The 25,607-nt window shown below is 47.6% G+C and overlaps 3 protein-coding genes across 5 annotated transcripts in view; 2 read left to right on the top strand and 1 right to left on the bottom strand.

The window, feature by feature from the left end:
* Positions 1-5,335, top strand: part of LOC144099535 (serine dehydratase-like) — a 78,746-nt gene extending 73,411 nt beyond the window's left edge. The window contains exon 7 of one of the 2 annotated variants that reach the window (XM_077632913.1): positions 5,070-5,334. In XM_077632913.1, coding sequence (XP_077489039.1) covers positions 5,070-5,278 — 209 coding nt within the window. In that variant the 3' untranslated portion in view covers positions 5,279-5,334. Of the gene's footprint in view, positions 1-5,069 lie in introns of both variants that reach the window. The other variant, XM_077632914.1, reaches the window with a different exon arrangement.
* Positions 1-25,607, bottom strand: part of LOC144099536 (uncharacterized) — a 325,768-nt gene that overhangs the window by 125,055 nt on the left and 175,106 nt on the right. The window lies entirely within an intron of this gene.
* LOC144097441 (L-serine dehydratase/L-threonine deaminase-like) lies at positions 7,261-24,720 on the top strand. Of its 2 annotated transcripts, XM_077630160.1 has the most exons (6): positions 7,263-7,892; positions 8,776-9,004; positions 18,782-18,821; positions 19,509-19,739; positions 23,004-23,128; positions 24,200-24,520. In XM_077630160.1, exons 1-6 carry the CDS (start codon positions 7,680-7,682, stop codon positions 24,427-24,429), a joined length of 1,068 nt encoding a protein of 355 aa, XP_077486286.1. In that variant the 5' UTR covers positions 7,263-7,679; the 3' UTR covers positions 24,430-24,520. The 2 variants fall into 2 exon arrangements, with proteins under 2 accessions (XP_077486285.1, XP_077486286.1); XM_077630159.1 differs by lacking the exon at positions 18,782-18,821 and having other exon boundaries at positions 7,261-7,892; positions 19,498-19,739; positions 24,200-24,720.

A 25,607-nucleotide genomic window follows, 5' to 3' on the forward strand; every position in this document is an offset into this window, starting at 1 on the left:
TAAAGTTTCCATTGGATCCTGGCTCAATCTGGATGTCATGATGTACTGGCAAATTCGGCGTCTTTCCTCATCTTTCGGCACGGTAAACAACGACGGTTGCTTTCCTCTAGTCCACTTGTAGCCGGTTTGACACCCGGGAGCAAAGCAGTGTCGTTGCTGTTGACGATTCAGCATTCCTACGTTTCACGAATGAAGAAGGTAGCCGGAGAAGCAAACTAAAATGATGCGCTGAAAAAACAGAGAACAGCCAAAGCCGCAAACCATGCGTGAACAAACGTGCGAGAGGCAGCACATGGGCACCACCAACAGCCAGCCCACGCGACTACAGCGCCGCCGCTAACATCCGGGTCCCGTCCGCACTCACGGCCTCGCCGCAATGCATGGGGCGCGTCGGCTGCTGAACCCACTACCCCCTTCTAGAACACTATACCGGGACCCCCGCGATTAAACGCAGGCAAAGAGTTGCTGGCTCTTCGCGGCCTCCACCGCCAGATGAATGGCTTGCTTCTGCTTGACAGAGTCCGTGCTCCGCAGAAGGGTCTCCCAGGCTTCTCTACTATCAATTCCTTCGTTAGCCCCTGGGGAGTCTACACATCCCCAAATTACGTGATCGAGGGTCCCCCTCTCTCCACATTTTTTGCACTTGTCATCTATGTCTTCGTCTTTGAGGACATGCGATGCCCAGACCGGATTAATGTAATTTCTTGCCTGTAATCTGCGCCAGATCGTCGCCTCTTTATTTCCGAGCTCTCTGTCCGGTGGAGGGACTAGTCTCCTTTGTAATCTGTAGTTTTCAGTTATTTCCGTGTAATTCTGCAGTCTCTCGTCTAGTTCTTTGCAGTCGGGCGGTTCTGCTCCGGCTCGGAAGTAGAGATCTCGAGCCAGAGCGCGTGCCGCCTCATTGCCTGGAACTGACGTGTGAGCTGGTGCCCATACGAGGCTAATTTTCCTATCTTTCCTCCTGTTAGTATCCGCACCGCTTCTGGTGCAATCCTACCTCCACCATAGTTATATATGGCCGTTTTGCTGTCGCTAACTATGAATTTTGCTTCGGTCCCTACGCAAGCAAGCGCTATTGCAGCTTCTTCTGCTGACTCCGGATTGCGGCTGCGTATGGTTGTTGATGAGACTGCCTCACCCCGGCCATCCACCACCGAGGCTACCTCCGCTCCCAGCTTGCCACTCGCCGCGTCCGTGTATGCTACTGTTTTCTCGTTTGCCTCGCTGAAGCGCCTGACTAGCGTCTCAGCTCTCTTCTCCCTCCTTTCCTTGTGAAATGTGGGGTGCATATTCCTACGGAGAGGATCCACCCTAAGTTGTTCTCTAATTATTCTTGGGATGTCCTGCTTCTTTTGCATACCCTTGTCTATTTGTAGTCCTACCATGTCTAGGATAGTCCTACTTGTGCTGTATTGGCTAAATCTTTCCAGCTGGGCTGTTTTAACAGCCTCGGCGATTTTCCTCCATGTGTTGTGAACTCCCATTCCTAAGAGTCTTTCGGTTGAAGTGCTTATGGGTATACCGAGTGCTCGCTTGTAGCATCTCCTGATTATCGAATCTAGTTTGTCTCGTTCCGAGGCCCGTATATTAAGATATGGTGTGGCGTAGCTCAGACGGCTAATAACGTAGGCCTGCACCACCTTAATTAGGCTCCTCTCTTTAAGCCCCTGTGTGATTATGACTTCAAGGGACGAAATGGCGGCCGCATAGTTTTGGTTTCTCGAATAAAAGATGAAGACCATTAAAATTGGTTGTGCACTCCCAGACTTTCGTTTTACGCAACTGCGCGCCTAACAAAGTATAAGCACGCTTTGGCTCGTTTAACTTGGGTCAACCATGTTGAGACGCGCTTAGCTTTTTTGTTGTTGGTAATAGTGTGTTGTGGAATGTTCTGCTCACTGAGTTCAAAGACTTTATCTGTAAACATGTTCCAGCTAGTCTGAACACAGCGCTTATCAAAGCCATCAAGAAAAATGTCAGTAAAAGAGGAAAGTTCATTGTTGATTGCTTCAAAATCAACTGTGTTGTAGTCATGTATTTTTCTTTTGGTTAGCTTTTGGAGTAGCAAGTATAATGATAAAAGGTAGAAGCAAATGATTGCTAAGACCCGGCAGGTATGTTGTAGGCGAATCTATATCGGATTGACTGGTCTGGATTAAATCTAGTGTGTTTGCAGCGTTCGCTAATGTGCACGTTTGCGGTAGAGGAAATATATAGCATACATCTATAAATTCGCTAGCTTGAGATGAAACCGGGGATGTTACAGGCTTGTGGGAACTCCGAGTTATGTTTGGAGAGTTCGTATCGCTGAGTAGAAACAGCAGAGGAGCATGAAAGCCTGTAGTGACGATGTTATTAGCGTCATGAAGTTCGTTACAAAATATGGGTGAGGAAAAATGTGGGCGGTTGCACACTCCAGTTACGGCTTTCTAGTGATTAAGGGTTATCACAGCCCATACTATTTCTTGGTTCGCCTGAACGAGTACAGATTTTGATGGGATATTGTTCGAAATGGGTAGAAGAACGCCGCCGCCTCTGTGTGTGCCACGGTCACTTGGAAAGAATGAAAAACGATGAGCGTTTAAAAAGATATCAGTGTCGTCGACATGCGCGTTGAGCCAGGCTTCCGTTAACGCAATGATTTCAGCGGAGCGCGTGTTGATAGCGGATGACAAAGAGACGTTTTTGTTAAGGACGCTTCTGATATTAGTAAAACAGACCGATATTTCAGCTTCAGATACTGAACCGCTACCCTTCCCGCGTGCCTATGGCTCAACAACGGCGAACTGGTGCGTGCACTCCGCATTCGAATGGCGATGACGGCGTCGGTGTTAGAGTCATACGTGTAGAATTTTTGGTTTAAATCTAAATTCTTGTATTGCAATTAGCACTTGGGGGATCCAAACTGGCTTTTAGCAAAATCAAGCAGCTTATTGCGCGCTAATCGTGTTGCAGGCGATACATATTCTGTCATGGTGATGATGTCTTTCTTCAGACTGTTTTTTTTTTGTAGTGAGCAAGATGTCCTTTGTTTTGAAGTTCAAGAATTTCGCTATGACAGGGCGACATTTGTTCTAAGCGAAGGCTCCTAAACGATGTGCTTGTTCGATTGCTTTGGGAGGAAGTGGATCTGCTAGGCAGTCGTTAAAAATAGAGATTAGTTTTTCTTCTGTCTCCTCCTATGTCTGATCAAAATCTGAAATGTCGTAGAAATTTAAGTTGTTGCGTCGTGGCCTGTCATCATGATCACCTAGTCTTGATTGTACTGAGCACACTTGGGCGGAAAACTCTTTTGTTTGAGTGCAGATGCTGGAGAACTTCCTGGCGGAATTCTTCTAGCTTTTTATAATTTTGCTCCTGTACATCTAAACGGTTCTACATCTTAACAGTGAGGCGTAACCACAGTAGCAGTTGCTTGTACATATGCGTGTACATGAAAATGGGTTTCGCACATGCTACGTCGAAGCCCAAATACCTTTGTCGACGCAAGCTGGGAGGCAGAGTCTTGGCTTGGGCGCGTTGCATTTGTCTTTCCTTTTTCAACAATGGTTTTGTGGGGTGCACTTTATTGTTCTCTATGATTAGTTTTTCTGGCGTACGTTAAGTGCATGGTTCGGGAATAATTTTTCGTGTCTTGATAAGAAAATGAACTGCTCTATCAACCGCCTTCAGTATGAGAAAAATTTTGTCATTCAAGGCAGCTAAGACCAACTAGTCACTGTTGTATATTGCGTAGCAACACGGAAAAACAGTATTTAGCGTTCCTGTGTGTGTTAAACTTTTGTATTCTCGAGCTTTCTGTTTTCCTGTCTACAGTATCCTGTATTCTGCATTTTTGCCATTCAGTGCGCTCCTCAATTTCATTTTCAATGCCAAGGAAAAACTTTCCTAATCCTAAAAATCGCTTTTCTGCACGGATATGGCACAGGCGACCTGAATGAAGGCACTATTTTAGCCGCTCAAGTTCACATGTATCGGCTATGAACAAAAAGCGCCGTGTAGCTGCGCGACGGCTATATGAGTATGCACCAAAGAAACCCAGAATAGATGTTTCGCGGCAGAGCAAAAAAAAGAAAAACGAGTTGAAGCGCCCAATGAAAAGGACCGCCAAAGTTCCAATAAGAAACGCACATTAATATGGCAAGTCATTAGCATTAGAGGAAATCGAGAGTTCGTCGAAATCTCGTCTCTTCGAGCACAATCATATTAAAACATAAAGAATAGGCGCCGACCAAAAAGAAAATAAGAAACAAAAACAACTTTTTTGTGTTTTACTTTTGGTCGGCGTTCATTTTTTTAAGCTTTTAAAGAATAGCATTAGATATCTTCACTGCTGTTACATTGGTGTTTTCATCTCATTTTTATTTATGTGTGCGTTTCGGGCTTGCTCCTCGGACACTTGTCGGCACTCAAGCAGTCCACTTTGATCACATAGCTGAACCCACGTGCTCATGGAGGCGAAAAGAAGCGTGGGCCACAGTAAAACCCAGCCGTATGTGGGCCGGAACAACGCTTCGCGGTGAATTTGAAAATTGTCGCCAGATGAACGCAGCATGTGTTGGGGAGTGTCGCAAGTGTAAGAGGGAAGCATGTGGCCTAGCTCCCCCTTGGCCGTGCCCGGACCGTCGACGGATACTGCCGCCTGCTAAACATGTGCTAAAGGGTGAACAGCGTACTCGCGAAGTCCAACAGCAGCGGCAACGCAGCTGCGGGAACAGCTTTCCGCCGATTTGTCCGTTTTCAACGATAGCTCAGTGGCTGTAGTAATTTGTTACTCTTGGGAACCTTGTTTTTGAAAGAGTGTGCATTTTTACTTGTTAAATGGTGACAGATACATGGTTTAAGCTTCGCTGTACAGTGCAGTGACAAGCGCGCATATTTAATCGCACACCCCAATAAGCAACCGAGCTATTGAAGACGTAGCTGATTTTGTTCAGAATACCAGACCCAGATCAGTAGTCAAGCTGCTCGGCTAATGGGCGGTTCTGAACCGGCACCTAGCAGTCGGTGCAATTTCCTCGGGCACGTCAGAATTCCAAGAGTGACCGAATGCCCACTCTCTTGCCCAGATGACCACCGGATGCTGGTGGAGCCCTCGTGCGGCGCCGCCCTATCCGCCGTCTACAGCGGCCTGGCGTCCAGGCTGTACCGCGAGGGGCGCCTGGAGGCCTCGCCCCGACGACCCCTGGTGGCCATCGTGTGCGGTGGAAGCGCAGCCACGCTGCCACAGCTCGAAGACTGGAAGCGCGTCGCCGACGGCAAGGACGAACCGGAGTAGGCGGCTATCCACCGTACAACCGAATAAAGAAGGGAAATTTCGTAACTCATGTGAAACGCTCTGTTGAAATGGCACATGTGACCGCACGCATTCTGTTTCCTTAGGCGATTCTCGGACTAACCGGCCGCTGTGACTGCGGCGTTCTACTCCGAAACACTCAGAAACGCTTGTCGCCTGAGTTTTCATTGCAAGTCAAAGGATCGCAGGTGGTGGTTTGTGGTTCATGGGGGTTTAACGTCCCAAAGCGACTCAGGCTATGAGAGACGCCGTAGTGATTGGGCTCCGGAAATTTCGACCACCTGGGTTTCCTTAACAGGCACTGACATCGCACACTACACGGGCCTCTAGAATTTCGCCTGCATTGAAATTCGACCGCCGCGGCCGGGATCGAACCCGCGTCTTTCGGGCCAGCAGCCGAGCGCCATAACCACTCAGCCACCGCGGCGGCTTAGGATCGCAGGTGGTACAAATTATTCTACAGTCCCGCTTGTTTATAACCCGCAGTGTTGCGCTCGAACCCACAAGTACGTGAGTTATTCTTTTGAAGCAAAAAAAAGCCCTGAACTCTTCATTTGCACACTTTTGAGAACACCTAAACCAATGAGGTCATTCTGCTCCTCTAATCAAGAGCATTGCACCGAGACGCCACGTTGATATTTCTCCATCTCGTTCGATTGCAACGTTCACGGATCGCCACCATTCCTGAGGCTTTCAAGGCACGGTTTACGTCAAATAATCTCAGTGGAGCAAATACGTCGTTCTGGGAACATGGTCCGACAAGGTGCTCCTAAATGCGTGTCATCCAGCGTTCTTTCGGTCAGTCTGGATTTAACTGAAAAAAGTTTTGGATCGAATGAAAGTGCATAAAAGGAACCACGCTATCAGAAGTTCATAATTATCTGATGGCACCTATGTTTGCGGTCCTTCCTATGGGGCAGGTGCTCGAAAACATTTTTCCCCAGAGGTATATATTATATGAAACAACAGTCCTAATCGTTCTCATTGCTACTTGGTGGATTCCTTGGATGGTTCACTGTTGAAGTTTTTTTCTTATATAGTGTCATGAAGCAGAAACAGCGGCGGGATAAGATGGCCGAAGCTGACAAAGGACGGGGCTAATTAGACATGGCAGAGGCCTTTTTACTGCAGTGGGCATAGTGAAGCTGATGATGATGATGATGATGACTGCTATCCCATTACATAGCGACATTGCAGGCCTGGACAGTGAAATTTCTACATAAAACACAGCCACATTGAGAATGCACATAATTAGGTAATTCCCGCAAAGACTGGTTTCCCGACTGTGGACGTAATGTGCCATCTAAATTATTCTATAACTTGACTGTGGCAGGAAAATGTTAAGTGTTTCCTTTTACTAATTACAATTTTTAATCATTTGCAGTTTTTTTACTGATATTTCGCGAGCTCTACTCAGCGTATGTAAGACGCCTATATAATATCGAGGCGCTGCTTCCAGCAAGACTACTTCAGCCATCTTACTGACATCGACCTCGGATTATTTATTATAGATCATAAGAAGCAGTCATTACTGTGCAGGTGTCGCTTAGCAAGATGACGTAAACGCAACGTATGGGAAGCTACGTTCGTTCTATCGTACGTGAAATGGATGGAACTCGAAGTCGTACGCAAGATGAAATGTAGCCGATGGCAGTCACATTGCACTGTGTAAACGTCTTCTCTTTCTAATCATGTCAGACAAAAAGTTACCAATTTCGTCTCAACGGGACATCTTTTTTTTTTGTTTTCTACAAACCTTGATGCCTTTTTCAAGAAGTCATTGAATCTATAAACTTGGCTGTCCATCTTAAACAGAGAACGAATTTATTAAGTCTCAAGCCTAGAAAAATGGCTGCAAGTCGAAAGGAAAATTTGGAAAATCTAGCAAAGAAAATAACCCGGACAGATTATTCTCTCGCTTGCGTCATACCAATCGTTCAGACATGTGTTTACCTCTACCCCTCAATAAACGTAGTGAAGTCGTCTCTGTGGCTTAGTGCCCTATATTGGAAGAGGATGCTGAACTGGGCGCTGCATTAAGCCTAAGAGGCCTTATAATGTTCAGCTGCTAGGCCCGAGTCGTCGGGTTCAAATACCGTCCGCAGCGGCTGTACTTTTGTGGCGGCTGAATTATGCAAAAAACGTCCGAGTGGCATGCAAAATCAGCGCACCTTAGAGAACCTTCTCAGCGGGAAAATTAACCTGGAGTACTCCACAACGGTGTCCCGCATAGCCCGCTTCCTGTTTCGCTATGTTAGACGCCACGCTGGCTTACGCTTCAGTACTTCCGTGCGCCACACAGTTGGAGGGAAGAAGAAGTGCGTGCCTCGTGTCATGGCATCGCCCTAGGGCCGGCCACAGAGCTGACGCATAGGCGCGGGGCATGCGTCCCGGGGCGCCCGGTGGCCCTCCCCAGCACAGCCTCGCAATGGCCGCCACCGAGGAGGCGGCGTCCCGGCCGCTGCACGTCCGCACGCCGCTCCTGGAGAGTGTACCCCTGTCGCAGATCTACGGCCAGCGGGTCTACATCAAGATGGACAATGTCCAGCCGTCTGGATCCTTCAAGATCAGGGGCATGGGAGTCCTCTGCCAGGACGTACGTATTCGGTCCTTGCTCAGTGCTTAGTTCCCCGTGTGCCGTCTGCTCAGACAAAGCAGCTATTGAGATGCGGAGTGCCTGTCATTTGCCGCGCGCAATCTAAATACGCGTAAGCTTTTGTATTTTAGCCATTTTCTGGGGCTTCTATGCCAAGAGGCTCCTTGTTTTTTAGCAGATTGGTTATAGGCCGAGGCAGCTAAATATGGACATATATCGAAGAAGGATCATGGAAGTACAGTTATGTATGACTAGTAATGTCTGCAGGGCACGGGCCTCGAAAACCGCTTATTTTGTCGAGATCCCTCTTGTGAGGTGCAGCAGGTTAATCAGTTGAGATAAAAGTGGAATCTTAAGCCTGCTTGGAGATTCGTGTAAACACGTGTTTTTTTTTTACCATGTTTCATAAAAGTATGTTGAAACCAGAACAATTCGAGTACCATGCCTCCAATTGTGATACAGCGTTCTCCTACAGCAGGTAGCTACGTTGAAATGGGGAAATGTGCTACCTCTTCCGTTCAGTGACCGCTTAGCCAATCAAAATGTTGGTTTTGGCTTGTCCGTTCGTGCTCTCAAATACTGACTAAACCTTGCTTAAAAACCAAGAAGGCTTCCTTCATCTTGTCGACCGCCATTTGTTTTGCATTTCGCTCGTTCTGTCTTTTCGGAATAGCTCTGCAAGCAACCATTATCCACCTATGCCGTGTCATAGACGCAATAAATATCCCTTGTGCAATTCAGCTTTACCTCCTTACGTTTCATTAAATCGACGCGGTGGCTATGACATTCGGCTGCTGAGCGCTAGTTCGTGGATTCGAGCCTGGCCGCGGCAACCGAATTTCAGTGGCTCACAGCACCGCCCTCTCGTCGCCGCCGCGCGCAGGCGAAGCGCCAGGGCGCCACCAGGGTGGTCATCGCGTCGGGCGGCAACGCCGGCATGGCGGTGGCGTACGGTGCGCGCCAGCTGGGCATGGAGTCCGTGGTGGTCATCTCCAAGAACGTGCCCCGACGCATGGTCGACAAGCTGAAGCTCGAAGGCGCTCGCGTCGAGGTGAAGGGTAACTCCTGGGACGAAGCAGACGAGCGGGCACGCGAGATCGTCTCCAAAGAAGGTGCGGCCCCAACTACCCCCAACACATGCCACCGCTCTGTCTCTCATGCCGCGGACTAGCACGCCAGTAGTTATTACAAGGGAACTAACGATATGTACAGACTGAATTAACAAGGTACCCCATACTGAGAGACCCTTCTGGAACACTATCCGCATTTTTTGTTCGCGCTGAGAGCCGTTTTACGGAGCCCATCTCCCCCGGGCTGAGCTGCAGTGTCCATCAATGTAAGCTGAGATTGCGCTTCACTAGCGCAATGGCTTTGGCCGAAGATAAGACAGAACTTAGGAGCAGCTGATGGCTAAAACATGATGGAACTAGAAGAAGCAGCACATGGCGGGAGCGTTGGCGCGACGCCGGAAATTTAATATAGGCTAATTCGTGCCTATAGTACATGTAATCTAATCTTCCCATATGACTCCGTCGCCCCCTGCAATGGCTGCCTTCCCTCTAAATCCACTCCATTAGCCTCGGCAACCATCGGTTAGCCCCTCTTTAAAACAACAACGCAAGAAATTCCTTGAAGGAAGAATGCGATGTTCCTCGATCGCGCACGTAGTCGCTCATGTGCCACCGCTTCTCGTTTCAGGACTTGTACCTCGATTCGCGTTTCTGCAGAGAGGAAATGCCACCTCGGACCTAATCAGAGCCGAGAATTTGAGACTTATCGTGCCATCTGTGGGTTCAGGTCTGCCTCGAGTTACAACAGAAACGCATTGTTACGCGAACAGTGATGGCAGTATGTTTCGAGATATTGAGCACAGCGTAAGAACATCTATCTTAAAGGGGGATGGATATGCCGCTTGTACGGGGCCCCTTAGGCGGCGACCGCAGCTCCGGCATGTGCCAGGAGCCAGTGCTGAGTCGGGCAGTAAGCCGCTCTTCCTAGTAGGTAGGCGCAGTTTTGGGCTCATTTTGAATGTAGCGGAAAGACGAGGACGAAGGGAAGAAAAGAAGACGCGACACGAGCACTATATTGCAACTAAACCTTTATTGCAAGAACACAGAATATAAACACACGTGATTTTTTTCTAAAATGAAAGGCAGATAGAAAACCTTAGGAACGAAAAATATAACGTGAATATCGCTTGGCAATGGAAAAATGAAAATTGTTTTTGAGGAAAAGAAATGGTGCAGTCATTGCCTCGCATATCTCGGTGGACACCCAAACCGCGCTGTAAGGGAAGCCAGGAAGGTGGGAGCGAAAGAAAAGAGGTGCTGCAGTGGAGGGCTCCGGAATAAATTCCACCACCTGGTGATCTTTAGCATGCACTGACATTGCACAGAAGACGGGCGCCTTTGCGCTTCGCCTCCATCGAAACTCGGCCGCCGCGGTCGGGTTCGAACCCGGGTACTCCGACTCAGTAGCCGAGCGCCCTAACCACTGGGCCACCGCGGCGGGTTGGCAAGATATCCGTTTGAGGAGAAAAGCTGAGCGACACGACCCATAGTACATTATCTTCAAAACAAACCCATTCAGCCGCGGTGGCTGAGTGCTTATGGCACTCAGCTGTTGATCTCAAAGGCGCGGGTTCGTTCCCTGCCGTGGTGGTCGCATTTCATCATCATCATCATCAGCCTGACTGCGCCCACTGCAAGAAAAAGGCCTCTGCCATGTCTCTGCAATAAACCCTAGCCTTTGCCAGTGGCTAGCCCGCAAACTTGTCCCCAACTGTTCCCAATCCAGTTATCGGAAAACCTCCTGTAAACAAGCAGCAAACCGGTCGCATTCAGATGGAGGCGAAACGCTAGGGGCCCATGTACTGTGCGACGTCAGTGAACGGTAAAAAAAGCACCAGGTGGTTGAAATTACAACTTTTACATTTCATGCAGCGGTCACCCAGATGTCAAGATTTTGATCCTGATGGCGAATTTTCATGTTCGTTCCGTCGCACGTTCAGACAACTTCCTGTTTGTCCTATGTAGGTCTTGCCACTGGAAGCCAGGAGTTCGTACACCACGCCTGATTTGCAAGGAACGAGCCCTAAGGGATGTTACGTTTTATATATTTTCTTGTAGTTTGTGGTTCTCTTGTGGCATTTTTTTTGTTCCTGAGAGCATGTATGCTGCGAAAGGCCGGACTACTATCGACAACATCAATGTTGGCCATGTGAAAACATCTAAAGTTAAAAAGCAGCCCGTTGCGCTACAGAAAGGCTTCAGTCTAAACGCTCTTGTTTCAGCAGTCGAAAATGCGAAAGCCTCGCATTTACATGTGTTTTTCTCGGCGAAAACTCACAAGCCAGACATCCTTTTCCGTGTGATTGTTGCAGAAAGGAACACATGGCAACATGTTTTCTCGGGCTACCAGTAAAGCACCTGTCAGGCCTTCATATACACGATCCTTTTTTTTTTGGCACGAAATTCTGATGAAGTGGTAGGTTTTTTGTAGAAATCAAATCCTGGCAACACTAACGCCTGTAGCATTGTGTCATCGACCAGTATTATTCCTTATCTCACGCAGCCCTTATAGATAGCGTGCAGAACTGAATCTGCAAGTCCAGTGACGAGATGTATTTCAGAAATAGTGTAGGAGTCCCTGTAGAGTCTTTTATTGAACTGGTTTTCTTCTGCCCTTGGTCTCCCTAGTGAGCTTGAGACGGTAAAACATAGCATCAGACGTCTGGCGTCTGTATCGGTTCGCGCGCAGCGCCTGTTCTTGCAGACATCTTCCTAAGTAGTGTGGATAGGTGTCTCAACGTCAACCTTAACGGCTTGTGTTCCTCTCTATTCAGATACGTGGATGGATACCCGGTGTTTGTGGACATTTAACGCTTTACTGTTCAGGTCGTCAACACTTTAAGGGTATTTCGTGAAAGTGGGCGCGTCCTCCACGTTATCTTTGAATAGCCGGCCGGGCTAAATTGCAGTTTCTAGATGTTTTTTTTTCAGTCACTATTTCGGACAACATATGGTGTCCGCAGTGTGGTGGTGGTGGGGGAAAACATTTATTCAAGGCTATTTACAGGAGAAATTGGGGAGAGGCTAAAGGCACTTGGTTGTCTCCTGAAGAGGCCTAACCTCCGGATTACAAATCGGAGCAGATGTGTTGATCTCTTTCTTTCAAACAGAGCCATGCATATTGGCGACATCATCCTAGATCGGTCAAACCCTTACTCCATTCAGCCTCGAGCCACTCGAAAGTTATTTCGTGCCTTATTTTGGTCCTCATCAAGTCCTGCATGCATGACATCTAGCTTCTTTCAGCAGTTTTTTTTTTCAACCTGACTGCACCCACTGCAGGGAAAAGGCTTCTCCCATGTCTCTCCAATTAGCCCTGACTTTTTCCAGCTGCGACCACCGTATTCCCGCAAGCTTCTTGATCTCAACCACGGACCTAACTTTCTGCCGCCCCCTGCTACGCTTGCTTTCTCTTGGAATCTACTCCGTTACCCTTAAGGACCAGCGGTTATCTTGCCTGCGCATCACATGCCCTGCCCTAGCCCATTTCTTTCTCGTGATTTCAAATAGGATGTCATTAACTAGCGTTTGTTCCCTCACTCAATCTGCCCGCTTCCGATTCTTAAAGGGGCTGTGAAAGGGGGTCTCGAGAAAGATTCGATGTGCATCTTCGCCACCAGCGGCCAACAGCGCAATTTCTGTGGACGTGGACGAACTGTTTTAAAAATTCTATACCACATGATGAGTTGTTTCCTGCTGTTCGTGAGTTGATAGAGAGTACGGGATTCATTAGTTTTCAGAACGCATGTGGTATGTCCTTGACTCCTTGAATTCTTTTTTGCAGTTGCTTAAATGCTACTTGGAAACCACAATTGTTAGTTACGACAACAACCTCTATGTTAAAAGGCGGGGTACGTCCATTGGGTCCTGTGTGGCTCCAGTTTTAGCCGAAATTTTCCCTGGCCAATTTGATAGAAGGCTGGAGCAGAAACTAAGATCTGTGGATGTGGGGGTGGTGAAAATTTACAGATATGTAGACAACTTTCTGATTTCTCTTAATATCCCTGTTGAAAATGCCCTGGACTCAGATGTGGTGATGGGATTGTTCGTGGGTTGCTCTAATTCCCTGAGATTCACTGTTGAACTTCCGAACAATGGGTGCATTCAATTTCTTGACCTGCGGCTGTGCTTTCGGGGGGTCGACCACGTCTGTTGGGCCTACACGTCGAGGTCGAAGAAGGCAATTTTACCTTTCGCATCCTCCTATTCCAAGTCAGTCATAAGGAGCTTGGTGTCTTCGTGTCTCCGGTCCGCCTTGTCTAAGTCGTGTAAACACAGGGTTAAAAGTTTTTACTTACAAGTTAGCAGATTGAATTAGTCGGGTTTCCCGTTGGACCTAATCAGTGCCGCGTCTGAGTCATAACTGAAGGGCTACCGAAAGAAGAAGAAACCGGAGAGTCAACCGTGCACCCAAGAACAGAATACTTCAAACAGGCCTGCGAGGTGATCTCTTACATGGACACGGTGCCGCACAGCCTTAAGAAGGTAGCCCAGAAGGCTGGTGTTCGTCTCATGTTTTTCAGCTCCGCATAAGCTTTCCAAGCTGTGCAGGCTTGTTGACGGAGGGCACACGAAGGAAACTTCCTGTGGGGTTAACCACCAGACCAGCTTTGTTCCTTGTGCGACAGGTGTCGTGTATCGCATTCCCCTTAGCTGCAGCCGAATATACGTGGGCCAGACGGGGAAATGCGTGAACGAAACGTTGTGCGACCACGCTTCGTCGCTAAGAAAGGGTCATGGTTCGAACCTGCCTCTGCACTGCAATAAATGCAAGGACTGCATGCGAGGGCGGCTGTATGCCCAACTTGAGTGAGACAAGTATCATCGGGCGCGGAATAAAAAGAGTTGATAGACAGATTTTGGAGGCCTTGAACATAATCGCCGCAGGTAACGGTCTTGTGTGTCAGTTCTACTTCGGTGTTATTGCTGGAAAAGAACGCAATTTCCTCGGTATCTGGTAGCCGTACTAGTGACGTTTTAATGCTTTTTTTTTGCTTTTTAAATGTACCCATTGTGTGCTTCGGTCACCTGATGGGTTGAGATTTTTGTCTTGCTTTTTCTCTTGGTTTCTTCCGTATGTTTATTGTACAGCTGCGTCATGTTTTTGATTTGGGTTATGTTGTTGACACGTGCTGAATTTTCTGGCGCATGCTCACCGAGTGAGATGTGTTTCTTCGACCACGCATCAGTTTTTAGTGCGCTCTTGTCCGTCCTGTTCTCCCTGTGTTTCCGTGTTTTTTGTGTGCCGTTTTTAGATGGGTAGGATACTAAAGGATGCCGCACCAAAAATATCCCCCATCAAGAATTTCTTAGATGCGTTCTGGGCAAGCTGAGTTATCTGTAGTCAAAATTTCAATTTCCGCGTCTTCGCGCCTTTACCTCTCCTCTCGTCACTTTTTGAACGCTGAAATGTCGACGCCCCTCCGCCGGCCCCTCGCACTCGCCCACTCGCGAACCAATGATAGCAGTCCGCTGCTGACGTAACGAGAGCGGATTCGGGCGAAAGCCTACCACTGCAGGTCGCCGCTAGGCGGGGAAGCGGGAGTTTTAAAAATTGTATTGTAGACTATCGACTGGCTTTTGAGGTCTTGTACGCGGCATGAACAATCAATGGCCTGTACTCTACATAATGCGAGGATTTTATAGATAAACTCAAACATCCTCTTCAGGGACACTTTAACGTTACAATTATCATTTTTCTTTCCATAGCTCGATGCGTTGTCCTTCACTTAAGCTGGACTCTCTTTGTTAGCATTTACGTTTCTGCGCCCTAGGTGAGTACCGGTAATAACAGCTGCTGTATACCTTTCTCTTGGAGAGCATTGGTAAACTGCCATTCATGATCGGAGAGAACCTGCCATATGAACTCCACCCCATTCTTATCCTTCTAGTTATTTCCCTCAGCAGTCACTGAACCAGCTGTCACTACCTGCCCTAAGTAGACCTTTACCATTTCCAGGCGCTCATTGCCAATTGTGAACTGCTGTTCCCTTGCTAGAATGTTGAAGCTTAGTTTGGTTTTGTGCATGTTTGTTTTAAGGGCTTACAGTTCTGTTCTGCTGTCTAACTCATTGATCGTGCTTTGCTGCTCATCTCCTAAGTGACTTAGCAAGGAAATGCCATCAACGAATCACAAATTACTTAGGTATTATCCATGAACTCTTATCGAACACCTCTTGTAAAGAGGCGGTGAATAGCATTGGCGAGATCGTGTCTTCATGCCTGAAACCCTTCCTTATTGGAATTTTATTGCTGAATTTATGAAAGACTATGGAAGCTATGCAGTCGTTGTAGATATATTCCAGTATTTTCACATAACACTCATATCACCCTGATTCTCCAATGCCTGCATGGTTGCTATTCGGACAGCGCAGTCAGGTCTGCTTGCGAAAAACATATCCGATGGGTGAAAGGAAACCCACCCAAGAAGAAAAATGACGACAACAAGCTAGAAAAAGAAAAAAAAACTGGTGCTGCCATAAAAACACCACCTTCCCACAAACTCAGCAATGTGGCTAAGTGCTATAATGTCCAAGAATTTTTTTCGGCCCCAAAGAAGCTCCCAAAAGCAGAAAAATAACTGATCGGAACAGACAAAACAGAGAAAGAGCTATAGCATGATATCCCTCAGAGTTCTTTCCATGTAAATAAGGCGTGGTGTACAAACTCCCGGTTACCTGTGGCAAGGCAAACAGGACGTTGTCTGAACGTGCGACTGAACGAACATGAAAATTTACGATCTAGGATCAAAGTATTCACGTCTGGCCGACAACATGCTTGAATGTTAAGGTTTAACCCACTTTGTGAACAAGCCGCAATATTAGCAACACATAAGGATCGACTTTGACGCGAGATTATCGCGGCTTTTTACATATCTATGCTGGGAGGATCCTGTATAAGTGCACCGTCAGTTGCACCGATTGCGAATGAACTAACATATCTAAACCACACGTGGAACTAGGTTACTTCTGGTGTTACTTGACTATAACAGCGATCTTTTCAATATAGTGCCCCATTTTACGTGTTCTTACTCAGCTTTCCTCTTCAGTCGAACATCTTGCCCAGCGATACTCATGTTATCTTTTTGGTTCTTGCCTTTTTCTCTTTTTTTTTACTCTTTACTAGAAAGTTCGTCAGGTTCGTTTCTGTTCCGCGTTCTTCAAATGAAGATATAACTGCAAAATAGCGCTCGTGTCGTGTCTCGCTTCTTCCTTTCGTCCTCGTCTTTCGCGCTACCTTCACGATCAATCCGATTCAACTCGCCCAGCTTTACACCTCATTACAGTTTTAGGCACGGAATAGACGGATGTCACGGCCTAGAAGAGCGAGAGTTTGCGGAAAGTTGTGCTGCGGTTTTCTTTTTGCGGAGATGGCAGTGTACCGAGGTTCTCAGTCGTAGAAAAGCTGCGAGCATGCGTTCAGCATTGAGGGGTGTCGAATGCTGCGTCGCTCAAGAAAGCAGCCAGAAATGCTTCTCCTGACCAAAAAGTTGGCTTCTTCGCACAGATGTAGCAGTCGGTAGTCACGTTTGTTCTGTATTTTGTTGCATACGGTACTCCGTACTTGCCTCGATTGGTGAAAAATAAGAAAATGTTCCCCTGCAAGGATGGTGCTGCCAGCGCCATCTCTTGTGCAACGCAATCATGCCTGAGTGCTCGTTCTTTTTAACGGCGAGAGACGGCGATACCGGCACTGCCTCTGATAGAGCTTCTCTTGTGAAGTTGTTTTAGAGCACTCTAGAGGATGCGCACTTCCGATTAATCCCAACCAAATAAATGTCTGATGTTCCCAATCAAATATTATTCAACACAAAGCCCAACACCAACGAACCCAAGCTTCCGCCTCGGTGCAAATTTTTACCGACAGGGAAATCCTGCGCCGCGGATGAGTTTTCAGTGGGAAATCCCGGTGTTCTCCGCTCATGTCAAGGAGGACAATGTTCATGTCTCCACGCGAAATCTATTTCCAGCGATGAAAAATTCCGGTCGCCAGACGCTAGCCAGTATGTATGCAAGGAAGAGGTTGTGCAAGGCTCCATCGGCCGCCAATATCTTCCTCGAAAAATTGCGCGGCTGCATCGTTGGTTCCGGAGAACAACGTTGCGGCGCCTACGGCTATGAGGGACGCTCTAGTGAAGGGTCCGGATTATTTCGAGCACCTGCGCACTGACCTCGCGCATTACACGGGCCTCTAGTATTTCACCTCCATCGAAATGCGAACAGAATTTAGTTCAAGAAAAGGTCAACGTAGCAGGCGGTTGCAGAGAATCAGCTGGGCAGATGAGACAAAGTATGCATGGATACGAAGCCTTTGCCCTCCTTTGACGTAGCTTAACATGTGCGTTCGGTCGTTTTTCAGGCCACAGAAAAACTCCGGTAAAGTTTAATGACTGCATTAATTGGCTAATTGCAAAAATAAGAAAACTGTTCAAAGAGAATCGTAGACACGACTGTTCGTTCAGGCGGCTCGCAAGCGACTGCCACCGGAGCCGCGCATCCGGTTCTTCGTGGCTGAGCGTGGGAGCGATCGGAGGCGCACTTTGGACGCGCGCACCTCCCTAGTGGTCAGGGTCAATGTTCCTCTTGGCTGTGCTCTTGCTCTTTTCTGTTTTATTGATCTTGGGGTTTCGTCTCCCATCTTCTTCTCTGCCCCCGACACAACATGAACAGTAACCGCATGAAGGCGATGCTCCTGGGGACGTCCACCAGCAACACCACCTTCGTGCGGTTACTTCTTATGTACACGCGACGTACGATGACGACGGCCGTCGCCTACCGCTGCCGCTGGTGCACCTGCACGAAGCGACAAGACTTAGCGATAGAGCGACGCGATTTCAGTTTTGCTCTGTTGCCGCTGCCTCGTCGTTGAGTCACCTCGCGTCATCAGGGGAGTATCGCTGTGCTAGAATTACGTTTTTAAAACTAACCAGCATCAAGTACGATAAAAGCATTGATGAGAATTATTTGGTGATACATTGAATTTCTAAGGGACACAGCGCAGGGTGATGATGAAGTGGTTTTATTAAAACATTAAGGAAAATGAAGGCAAAGATTTTTTCCATCCTCGGCATCTGCCATCGATACTGAAGCACCTGAGTTGGGGCAGCGTAAATAAAGGATAGCAGGCAGAATGGAGAAATGAAATTAGAGAGGTAAGGAGACAGGAAGAAAGGATGGGCGCAAGGTAATATATACAAAATCTATTTACGCAATAAAAAAATATGTACATGTTGTACGCGTGGTTAGTTCATGCTAAAGCGATAAAAACACGCGCAAAACATTATGTTCATTACAGCTGGAGTGGGGCGTCCAACGCATGAGTGCTGCCGAACAACGTTTAGCGGTGCTAAGATTTACACAAAAGTGACGTTTCTCCCCCTCACCTTTCCATAATAATTAACAATATGTACGTCACAAGCGCCTTTCTTGTTCTGTTGCTACTACTAATCTTTCACTGAACTGTTGCGATGCATGGCCGGCATTGCTCAGACATAGCGAGAGTCGGCAGCTTCTTCGCTGGAACTGCAAAAAAAAAAAAAACTTCACTCACAACAAATTTAAATCACAAGTTACGTACCCCCCAAGCCTTCTGCTATTGGCTATAGTCTCGCGAGCGGCTTCGGGGCCATGAGCGAAATTTTCGGCACGGCCAGAAATTGAGCGACAGCGGTTCGGCTCATCGGGCGATGCCATCGCGCGGCGTGTCACCACAAATTATCGCCACATGTGGTTAGCGCTATATGACGATGGTAATAATGAATGTTCTGCAATTTCTTTTCGTCCTTACGTCATGCTCAGTGTCGCTTCCAACACATTTCAGGTGGCTACTACTGTCACCCTTTTGACAATCCGATGATATGGTAAGCGCCCACTGCTACAGCCAGCGCCACGCGCAAGTAGATGGCGCGGTAATGAGGCTCCTGACAATTGTTGCTAATCTCTCTCGTGAAACCGCTAACGGTTCACGCAGGTGGAGCCTGCGGTGTGGTTATTTAACCTCTAATGATTATTAACTGTTTGAGAATTACATTATATTCGAGGAGGAACCGCGAGGCGTTTGCGGAAATAAATATGTTTTGAAAGACCGCATTCATACAGTGCGAAACGGCTTGATATGCCAACTGTAAAATTTCATTTTTTTTTCAACTGAGCGCATTTTATAGTATCTAGGACACTATAGCAAGAGGCAATTGGACTTCCCATGCAGCCCTTTCTCGCCCTTCCCAACTGTCTTTCCTGCCTAAACTTTCACACATGCTCAGTGGTTGGGAACGCAAACTACTCTAAAAAATGCTCTCTTGCTCTTCAAAATTCCCGATAATTGTTCCTCAAAAATTTATGAGCGCCCGGAACTATCTGACATGCGCGTTGTGATATGAGATGTGTTTGACATTACTGCGCTGAGAGGGCCTTCTTAGACGTGTAGTAAAACATACCGTGCCGAACCGACGAACGCAATCATGGAAACACGCTTGTCTAGGCGGTCTGTGGCGCTGTGCTGTAACGTCCCGCCACGTCGTCGCGTTGCTCCTCGAGGGCGTCTGCAGGACGGGCAACTCGACCATGGTCCCGGAGATGAAGGACGACATGGGGAGCGTGCTGCCGGCCGCCGTGGTGGCCTCCGTGGGCGGCGGCGGGCTGGTGTGCGGCCTCTCTCAGGGCATGGAGGCCGTCGGCTGGGCCGACGTGCCCATCCTGGCCGTCGAGACCCGAGGCGCGGACTCCTTCCGCGCCTCGCTCAGGGCCGGCAGCCAGGTCACGCTGCCCAAGATCACCAGGTGCGAGCGGCGGCTTGTCCGCGCGCGCAGATAACGCAAACGCTAACGTTACTCAGCTGGGAGGTCGCCGGGCCCACGCAGGATATGCGGGAACTATAAAAGGCTCGAGGAGTCCGTTTCGACACGCGCCTTCTACGCCGCCATTCATTGACACGTATGGAGCAGCACGGACTGCAGCGTATGCTTCTGGCCGGGACATTTGTGTTCTATGTCGCATTAGACTTGGAATCTTTGAAAGATTCTTTTGCTGTCGCTGCTGTCCTGACCGGACAGAGTGCACATCCTTTATGGCAGAAAAAATGTGTACCCGTTGCCAGAAGGCTTACACTCTTAAGGCAACATATTTATGGTAGAAAAACACCGTTATCCAACCGAAAAATGCTCAGTAGAATTGCAAAGCCAGTCTTTCACCGCTCCGTTCCTCTGGGCGTTCGTTCTTCATATTCGTTCCACTTGAAACGGCGCATGCGCACAGATGTGGCAGCTCGGTTTCGCCGGCGCGCCGCACCGCCGGCAGCAGCAGCAGCTCGGCACCACGTGGCTGGTCACGTGACCAACCACGTGACCACGTGTACCGCCGTCCCGGTCACGTGCCACCGCCACGCTGAAGGCTCGAAATGCTACCGTAATGTAGCTATCGCTACAAAACCCGTGTCACCTGCTGTGTGGAAATGTATGCAGTGGACCACTACGAGGAACAAACAAGGTCCACTGTTTCTGCACTATTCGGGAAGCATAGCGTTCTAGACTTGGACTCCGTTTAGGCATCTGTATTGGATCTGACTTCTGTTTGCCTTATAAGATTCACCTTGAAGTATATAGTGGTGCACCAGAAAGTTACCTTCGCTTCACATCGCCTCACCCACGTCCTGGCATAAAAGGAGCGAACAGGTCGCCTCTTGCTAGAAAAAAATGATGTTCAATTTGCGTACTTTGGCCAAGTACGAATAAGGTGGGCTAGCAGTTCGGTGTTCACTTCGGTTTCGGTGTTCAGGTCCACTGTTCACGGATGGCAGTTGTTCGGGTAGCGATAATGGGTTATTGTCCATATATGCGGAATTGGCCATTCTCTTCTTTACATTCATAGATCTTTGCGAGTCTTCCTAGCGTTCCTGGCACAGTGGTGCAGCTGTCAAGCGATGCGCCACTTCCCTTTTATGGCAGGTGCTGCCATCGGCGGGACTTGGTTTGGGTTGCGACCCAGGTTGCTCTTCGCGAGCAGTCTCTCACGATTAATTCAGCTGCCATGGCGGGCAGCCTGCTCATGCTCACCCCACCCATTAGATGGGCAGGTGAGCATCCTGCCACAAAACCGGGTCTAAACAAACAGGCAGACAAACACAAACACGCGAACAGGTAAACACACAACGGCTATACGCAGAAAATGGCCATTACAAGTCTTAACGCACTTTAGCAAAGCTCTTCAGCAGCCGCTACAAAACGGCAACCAAACAGCTAACTCTCGTTACTTCAACGTCTTCCAGACGGTGGCGGCCTTTCTTTTTTTAGAATTCTGAAAAGGTGGTTATCCTCCGCGCTCTGACGCAACAATTTTCGGCTATTTGGAGCAGCTACGTGCACTGGAGAGGTTGCTGTGCCCGCAAGCTTCTCGGAAACGCATCTATTTTGGCGCGATGTAGGCAAAATTTGTTGGGCAACAGCGCGAAGGACAACCGCGTTTTAGAAATTATAAAAACTGATATTGATATTAATTACGGTGGGCTAAACGGTTCTCAGTACTTAAGGAGCCTAACAGTAATAGTTAGAGTTAAGTATACAGTATTAGTTAACAAGCCGGTTAGTTAGCACATCTTAGCTGTATTCTGATGTACTGCACCGTTGACAATGCCATGCTGAAAAACCGCTCTTCTAACTCAAAAAGCCTATTTTTAAAAATTGTGTGAAGACTTAGGTTAAACACCTTGTATATTGCATGCATTCAGTAGGATGAAACGTTTGAATAAGCATTCAGAAGCATTAGTTACAGTCGTATCCAGAGCTCGATAAAAAAATATGGCACACATGGAAGAAAAAATTTGTTTCAGTTTCGGCTCATAGGATATGAATACATAAAAATACAAGAGAAAATTGGAGGCATGATATGCACTACAAAACTGGCAGACCAAGAAGACAAATGAGGATATGTTTTACAAAATGAAGTTTAGAAATATCCTATTGTTTGCGGACAAATACAAGGGAGAATGCAACAACAAGAAGACAAATAAGTTTTGGCTCGTTCAGACTTGTGCATGAAAGGAACTTATAGACAGATAAATGATTATATTAAAAATAACATGTGAATCTAATCACGTGCTGTGTCACTCTGCAGTGAGGAAAAAGAAACCCGCATTTTATATTTGAACCTTTGAGCTGTGAAAGCACTTTTTGCTGCTTCAATTATGTTTGAATATTCGTTGCATAGCAGCATGATCTGACGGTCAGTCTTTTATCCGTGGAATGACCTAATAATGGAAGTTGTACATAAGTAATGACCTGTATTCCTGCTTTAATACTTAGCCACAAATGAATTGTATTTGGTTTTAACTTTCTGGAATATGTACACAGCGAATTTAAGCATGTAGACATTCCTGAATATTGGAATATTATGTCTATAAATGAATGCCGTGGAAGTACACAATCTGCCATAATTCGCGAACGGTGCGCTGCGGATAGGGATGTTCACTGTAACCGGGCATCAGCAAAATGACTGACATGCAGTTCTTGCGAGAAGTCAGCGTGATGGGAAATCATCTGCACGCGCTCGCTTTGCTTGTGCATTTATTTCTATTTATTTACTTTGTTCCTTCCTTGTGTTTGTACTTTCTGCTATTGGAAATTCTTTTTAGCAATTCTCTTCTTTATTTTTAACCGGTTTAAGCCCGTTATGGTTAACTGGCACGGTACGGGGCGCTTTACATTTAAATCTTTTTAATAAGTTCCATCATAGGAAAACAAACAAACAAACAAACAAACCTTCATGCGCAGAGGCTAGCACACGCGAATTCTCGTGGCAAACGATGTGTACGCGTAACCACTAACGCTGGAAGCAAAGAGCGCAGTCTCAGCAATGCATTTTCTGCCCACGTGCCACCAGAATCTTTGTCATTCGCATCCACCGCCAGTTCCAGAAGCACCGACCAGCTTAGGCCCCATGCTTGATACGCGAGACTCGATTCACAGAGGAAGCGGCGTGCAGAGACTTGCGGTGCTGTATGACAAAACGCCAAGGTCGTGCATTCCTCTGCGCGGGTGGTTGCTTCGCAGCATAGCAGCGGCGCTGGCCGTACGCAAGGTGTGCACCCGGATCCTGGAGGTGTACAAGTCGCGCACCATCTACTCCATGGTGCTCTCCGACCGGCTGGCTGTCGACGCCTGCAACCGCTTCGCCGGTGAGCCAGTCGCTTCGTGCGTGGGGGAAATCTCCTATCGCTAGCAAGGGCATGAAAATATTTGACGTTTCAAGCGTTTCCATTGAATGTACCCGTTTTTTTTTCCTGAATGAAACAGTGTGATATGCTATAGTGCTTGTGTTTAACGCCTCAAAGCTGCAGACTGTGGGCGACGGCGTAGGAAAATAGGCCCCTGTTTAATTTCTTCCACGTGGGCGGTTTAATTGATTTTCTGTTACATGTTCAGTGTTGCACCTGTTCTGATAAGAGTAATGCTTCTAAATGCCCTTTAAGTGCCGCTTTGAGGCGCTTCCAGCAACATCTTGAGAGGTGGAGGTCTCAGTAGCAGCTAAAGGTACAAGTGCAAGCTGAAGCATACAGCACATAACAAGACCGGTTCTAGGTATGGCGGGTTCTAGGAGAGTTAAGCTTCCAGTGTGAAGGTGTCAGAACACTGGTAATGTATTATTTAGATATAACACTGGCTTTCCTGCAGTATTGTCATTGCAGCTTATGAAAAAGAAACGACGATTAGTACGCTGCACAATCTGTAAAATTTTGTAAAGTAACAAATCTTGCGTAATTTTCGCGAATGGCTATCTATTTCAAAAAGTTGATCCTGCGTGAATGCATGCAGACACACAAAAGAAAATCGACATACTCTCTACAAGATGTATTCGGATGCCCTCTTTCTATGGTGCTGTACTGCGTATAGTTACCGATTATAGAATAACGCATGTGTGAACGGCTTGAGGGTCTAATTTATACGAAGCTCGGGGGGTGATTAGTCCTTTTGTCTGAACAATCTACCAAAATTTATTATTCTGAGTCAAGTTTCTGTTATTGTCACGTACCTGCATTTTCTAATGTTTTAAGATCTGTATTTTTATCCATGTACAGGATAAATGAATAATTCAAATAAGTTAAGTTTCCATGATCCACCGCGACATTTGAGCAAGAAAGGGCTCGGTGCTTGTTCAGGAGAAAATTACGCCAGCGCGGTGGTGTTGAAAAAACGCGAGGTACGCGCGGAATCCGAGCTCTATTAACTCTACACACACCGCGCCGCAGACGACCACCGCGCCCTGGTGGAGCCCGCGTGTGGCGCCTCGCTGGCGGCCGTGTACTCGGCGCGCGTCACCGAGATGCGCCGCCAAGGCCGGCTCAGGGAGGACCGCCCCCTGGTGGTGATCGTGTGCGGCGGCAACGCGGCCACCATCCAGCAGCTCGAAGAGTGGAACAAGATGGTCAAGTCGGGCTCCGCCAGCCCCCCCGAGAAGGAGCACACGGGCATCGACTGATGTGTGCCAAGGGCCGACAACAGCTGCTGACCCCACCGCTTGGCTTATTTTGTAATCCCTGGTCCCAACAAAATTACCACCAGGTCTAAACCTGTCACAGCAGAAGAGTAGATCCACAAAACTCTCACTTGGTCGGAAACAAGGCGTGGGCACTGCCGTCCTCCGAGCACTACTGGCGACGGTCTGTTGGACGCCGTATACTGGAGAGATGAACAGCTAGCTGTTGAAAAACACCCCGAAATTCCCTGGGGAGGCTCCAAAGGTCCCAAAATTGGAATGAAAAAGATTCGAACTGTATATATACCATTTGAAAGACAAGATAACAAAAAAGCAAGCCATGGTCGCACGGCGTATATCCCTCAAGGTTGCTGGTACGAAAAGCGCACCAAGCAGACAGCCTGGATGAACTCGCCATTTATACCGGCTGCCCTCGATCATCTGAAGCGGAAGAGAAGATTGTAGGGGAGCCTTTGGCGCACCTTAGCCATACGCATGCACGCAATCACATTTGTAAAACGAACGCAGCTTCAGCACTCCCTGTCACAGGCACAATTTGGATCGGTCGGCCGAATTCAGACGTGGTTGACAAGGAAGTGAAAAAATAAACGCTGCGTAGCAGCTCGCTACGCCCTCCTTTTGAAATGCAGTTCAGGACTGACACACAATAAACTGTTGCGGCGCACACAGTATCGAACAATCGCACCGTTTTTGAACGAACAATTTGCATACCATTTTTCCCCGGATAAAAAAAAATGCCTGTTCAGTAAGAGAACTGGTATGGGGCATTTGTTGTTGCACTTAATTGAAACCACTGACAGAAAATATGCTTGTAACGTGTGCTCAGGTAAATAAACTAGACAATTAAAACAGAAGGAAAGTCATGAAAGGAAAGAAAATAACACACGGTTCAAACCATCGAGTCAGTCAGCATAACCAAAAACCTCCGAATAATTTGCACGGTGCGCGGGACATTTGTACCAGAATTCGTGAAGGAATTTGGTGACTATGTACGCATTCGTTACTAATGCAAAAGTGTTACTATTACTATTGCGAGGAAAGCCGGCGGCTCGTGTTTGTGTGTACTCGCAGATGGTAAAGGAAATCTCAGCGATGGCAATTTTGATTGAACTACTTTAATTTCCACCACAAAAGACGTTTTGCCCCGCCCGATTGAACTG

The sequence above is a fragment of the Amblyomma americanum genome, chromosome 7, assembly GCF_052857255.1.
Source record: "Amblyomma americanum isolate KBUSLIRL-KWMA chromosome 7, ASM5285725v1, whole genome shotgun sequence".
In the NCBI taxonomy this organism is placed as follows: Eukaryota; Metazoa; Arthropoda; class Arachnida; order Ixodida; family Ixodidae; genus Amblyomma; species Amblyomma americanum.

Excerpts from the sequence above, each read along its gene's own strand:
- LOC144097441 (XM_077630159.1), top strand. The coding sequence starts at position 7,680 with ATGCGTCCCGGGGCGCCCGGTGGCCCTCCCCAGCACAGCCTCGCAATG. Across the intron at positions 7,893-8,775 it reads TGGGAGTCCTCTGCCAGGAC|GCGAAGCGCCAGGGCGCCAC; the intron begins GTACGTATTCGG and ends CGCCGCGCGCAG. Across the intron at positions 9,005-19,497 it reads CGAGATCGTCTCCAAAGAAG|GGCGTCTGCAGGACGGGCAA; the intron begins GTGCGGCCCCAA and ends TTGCTCCTCGAG.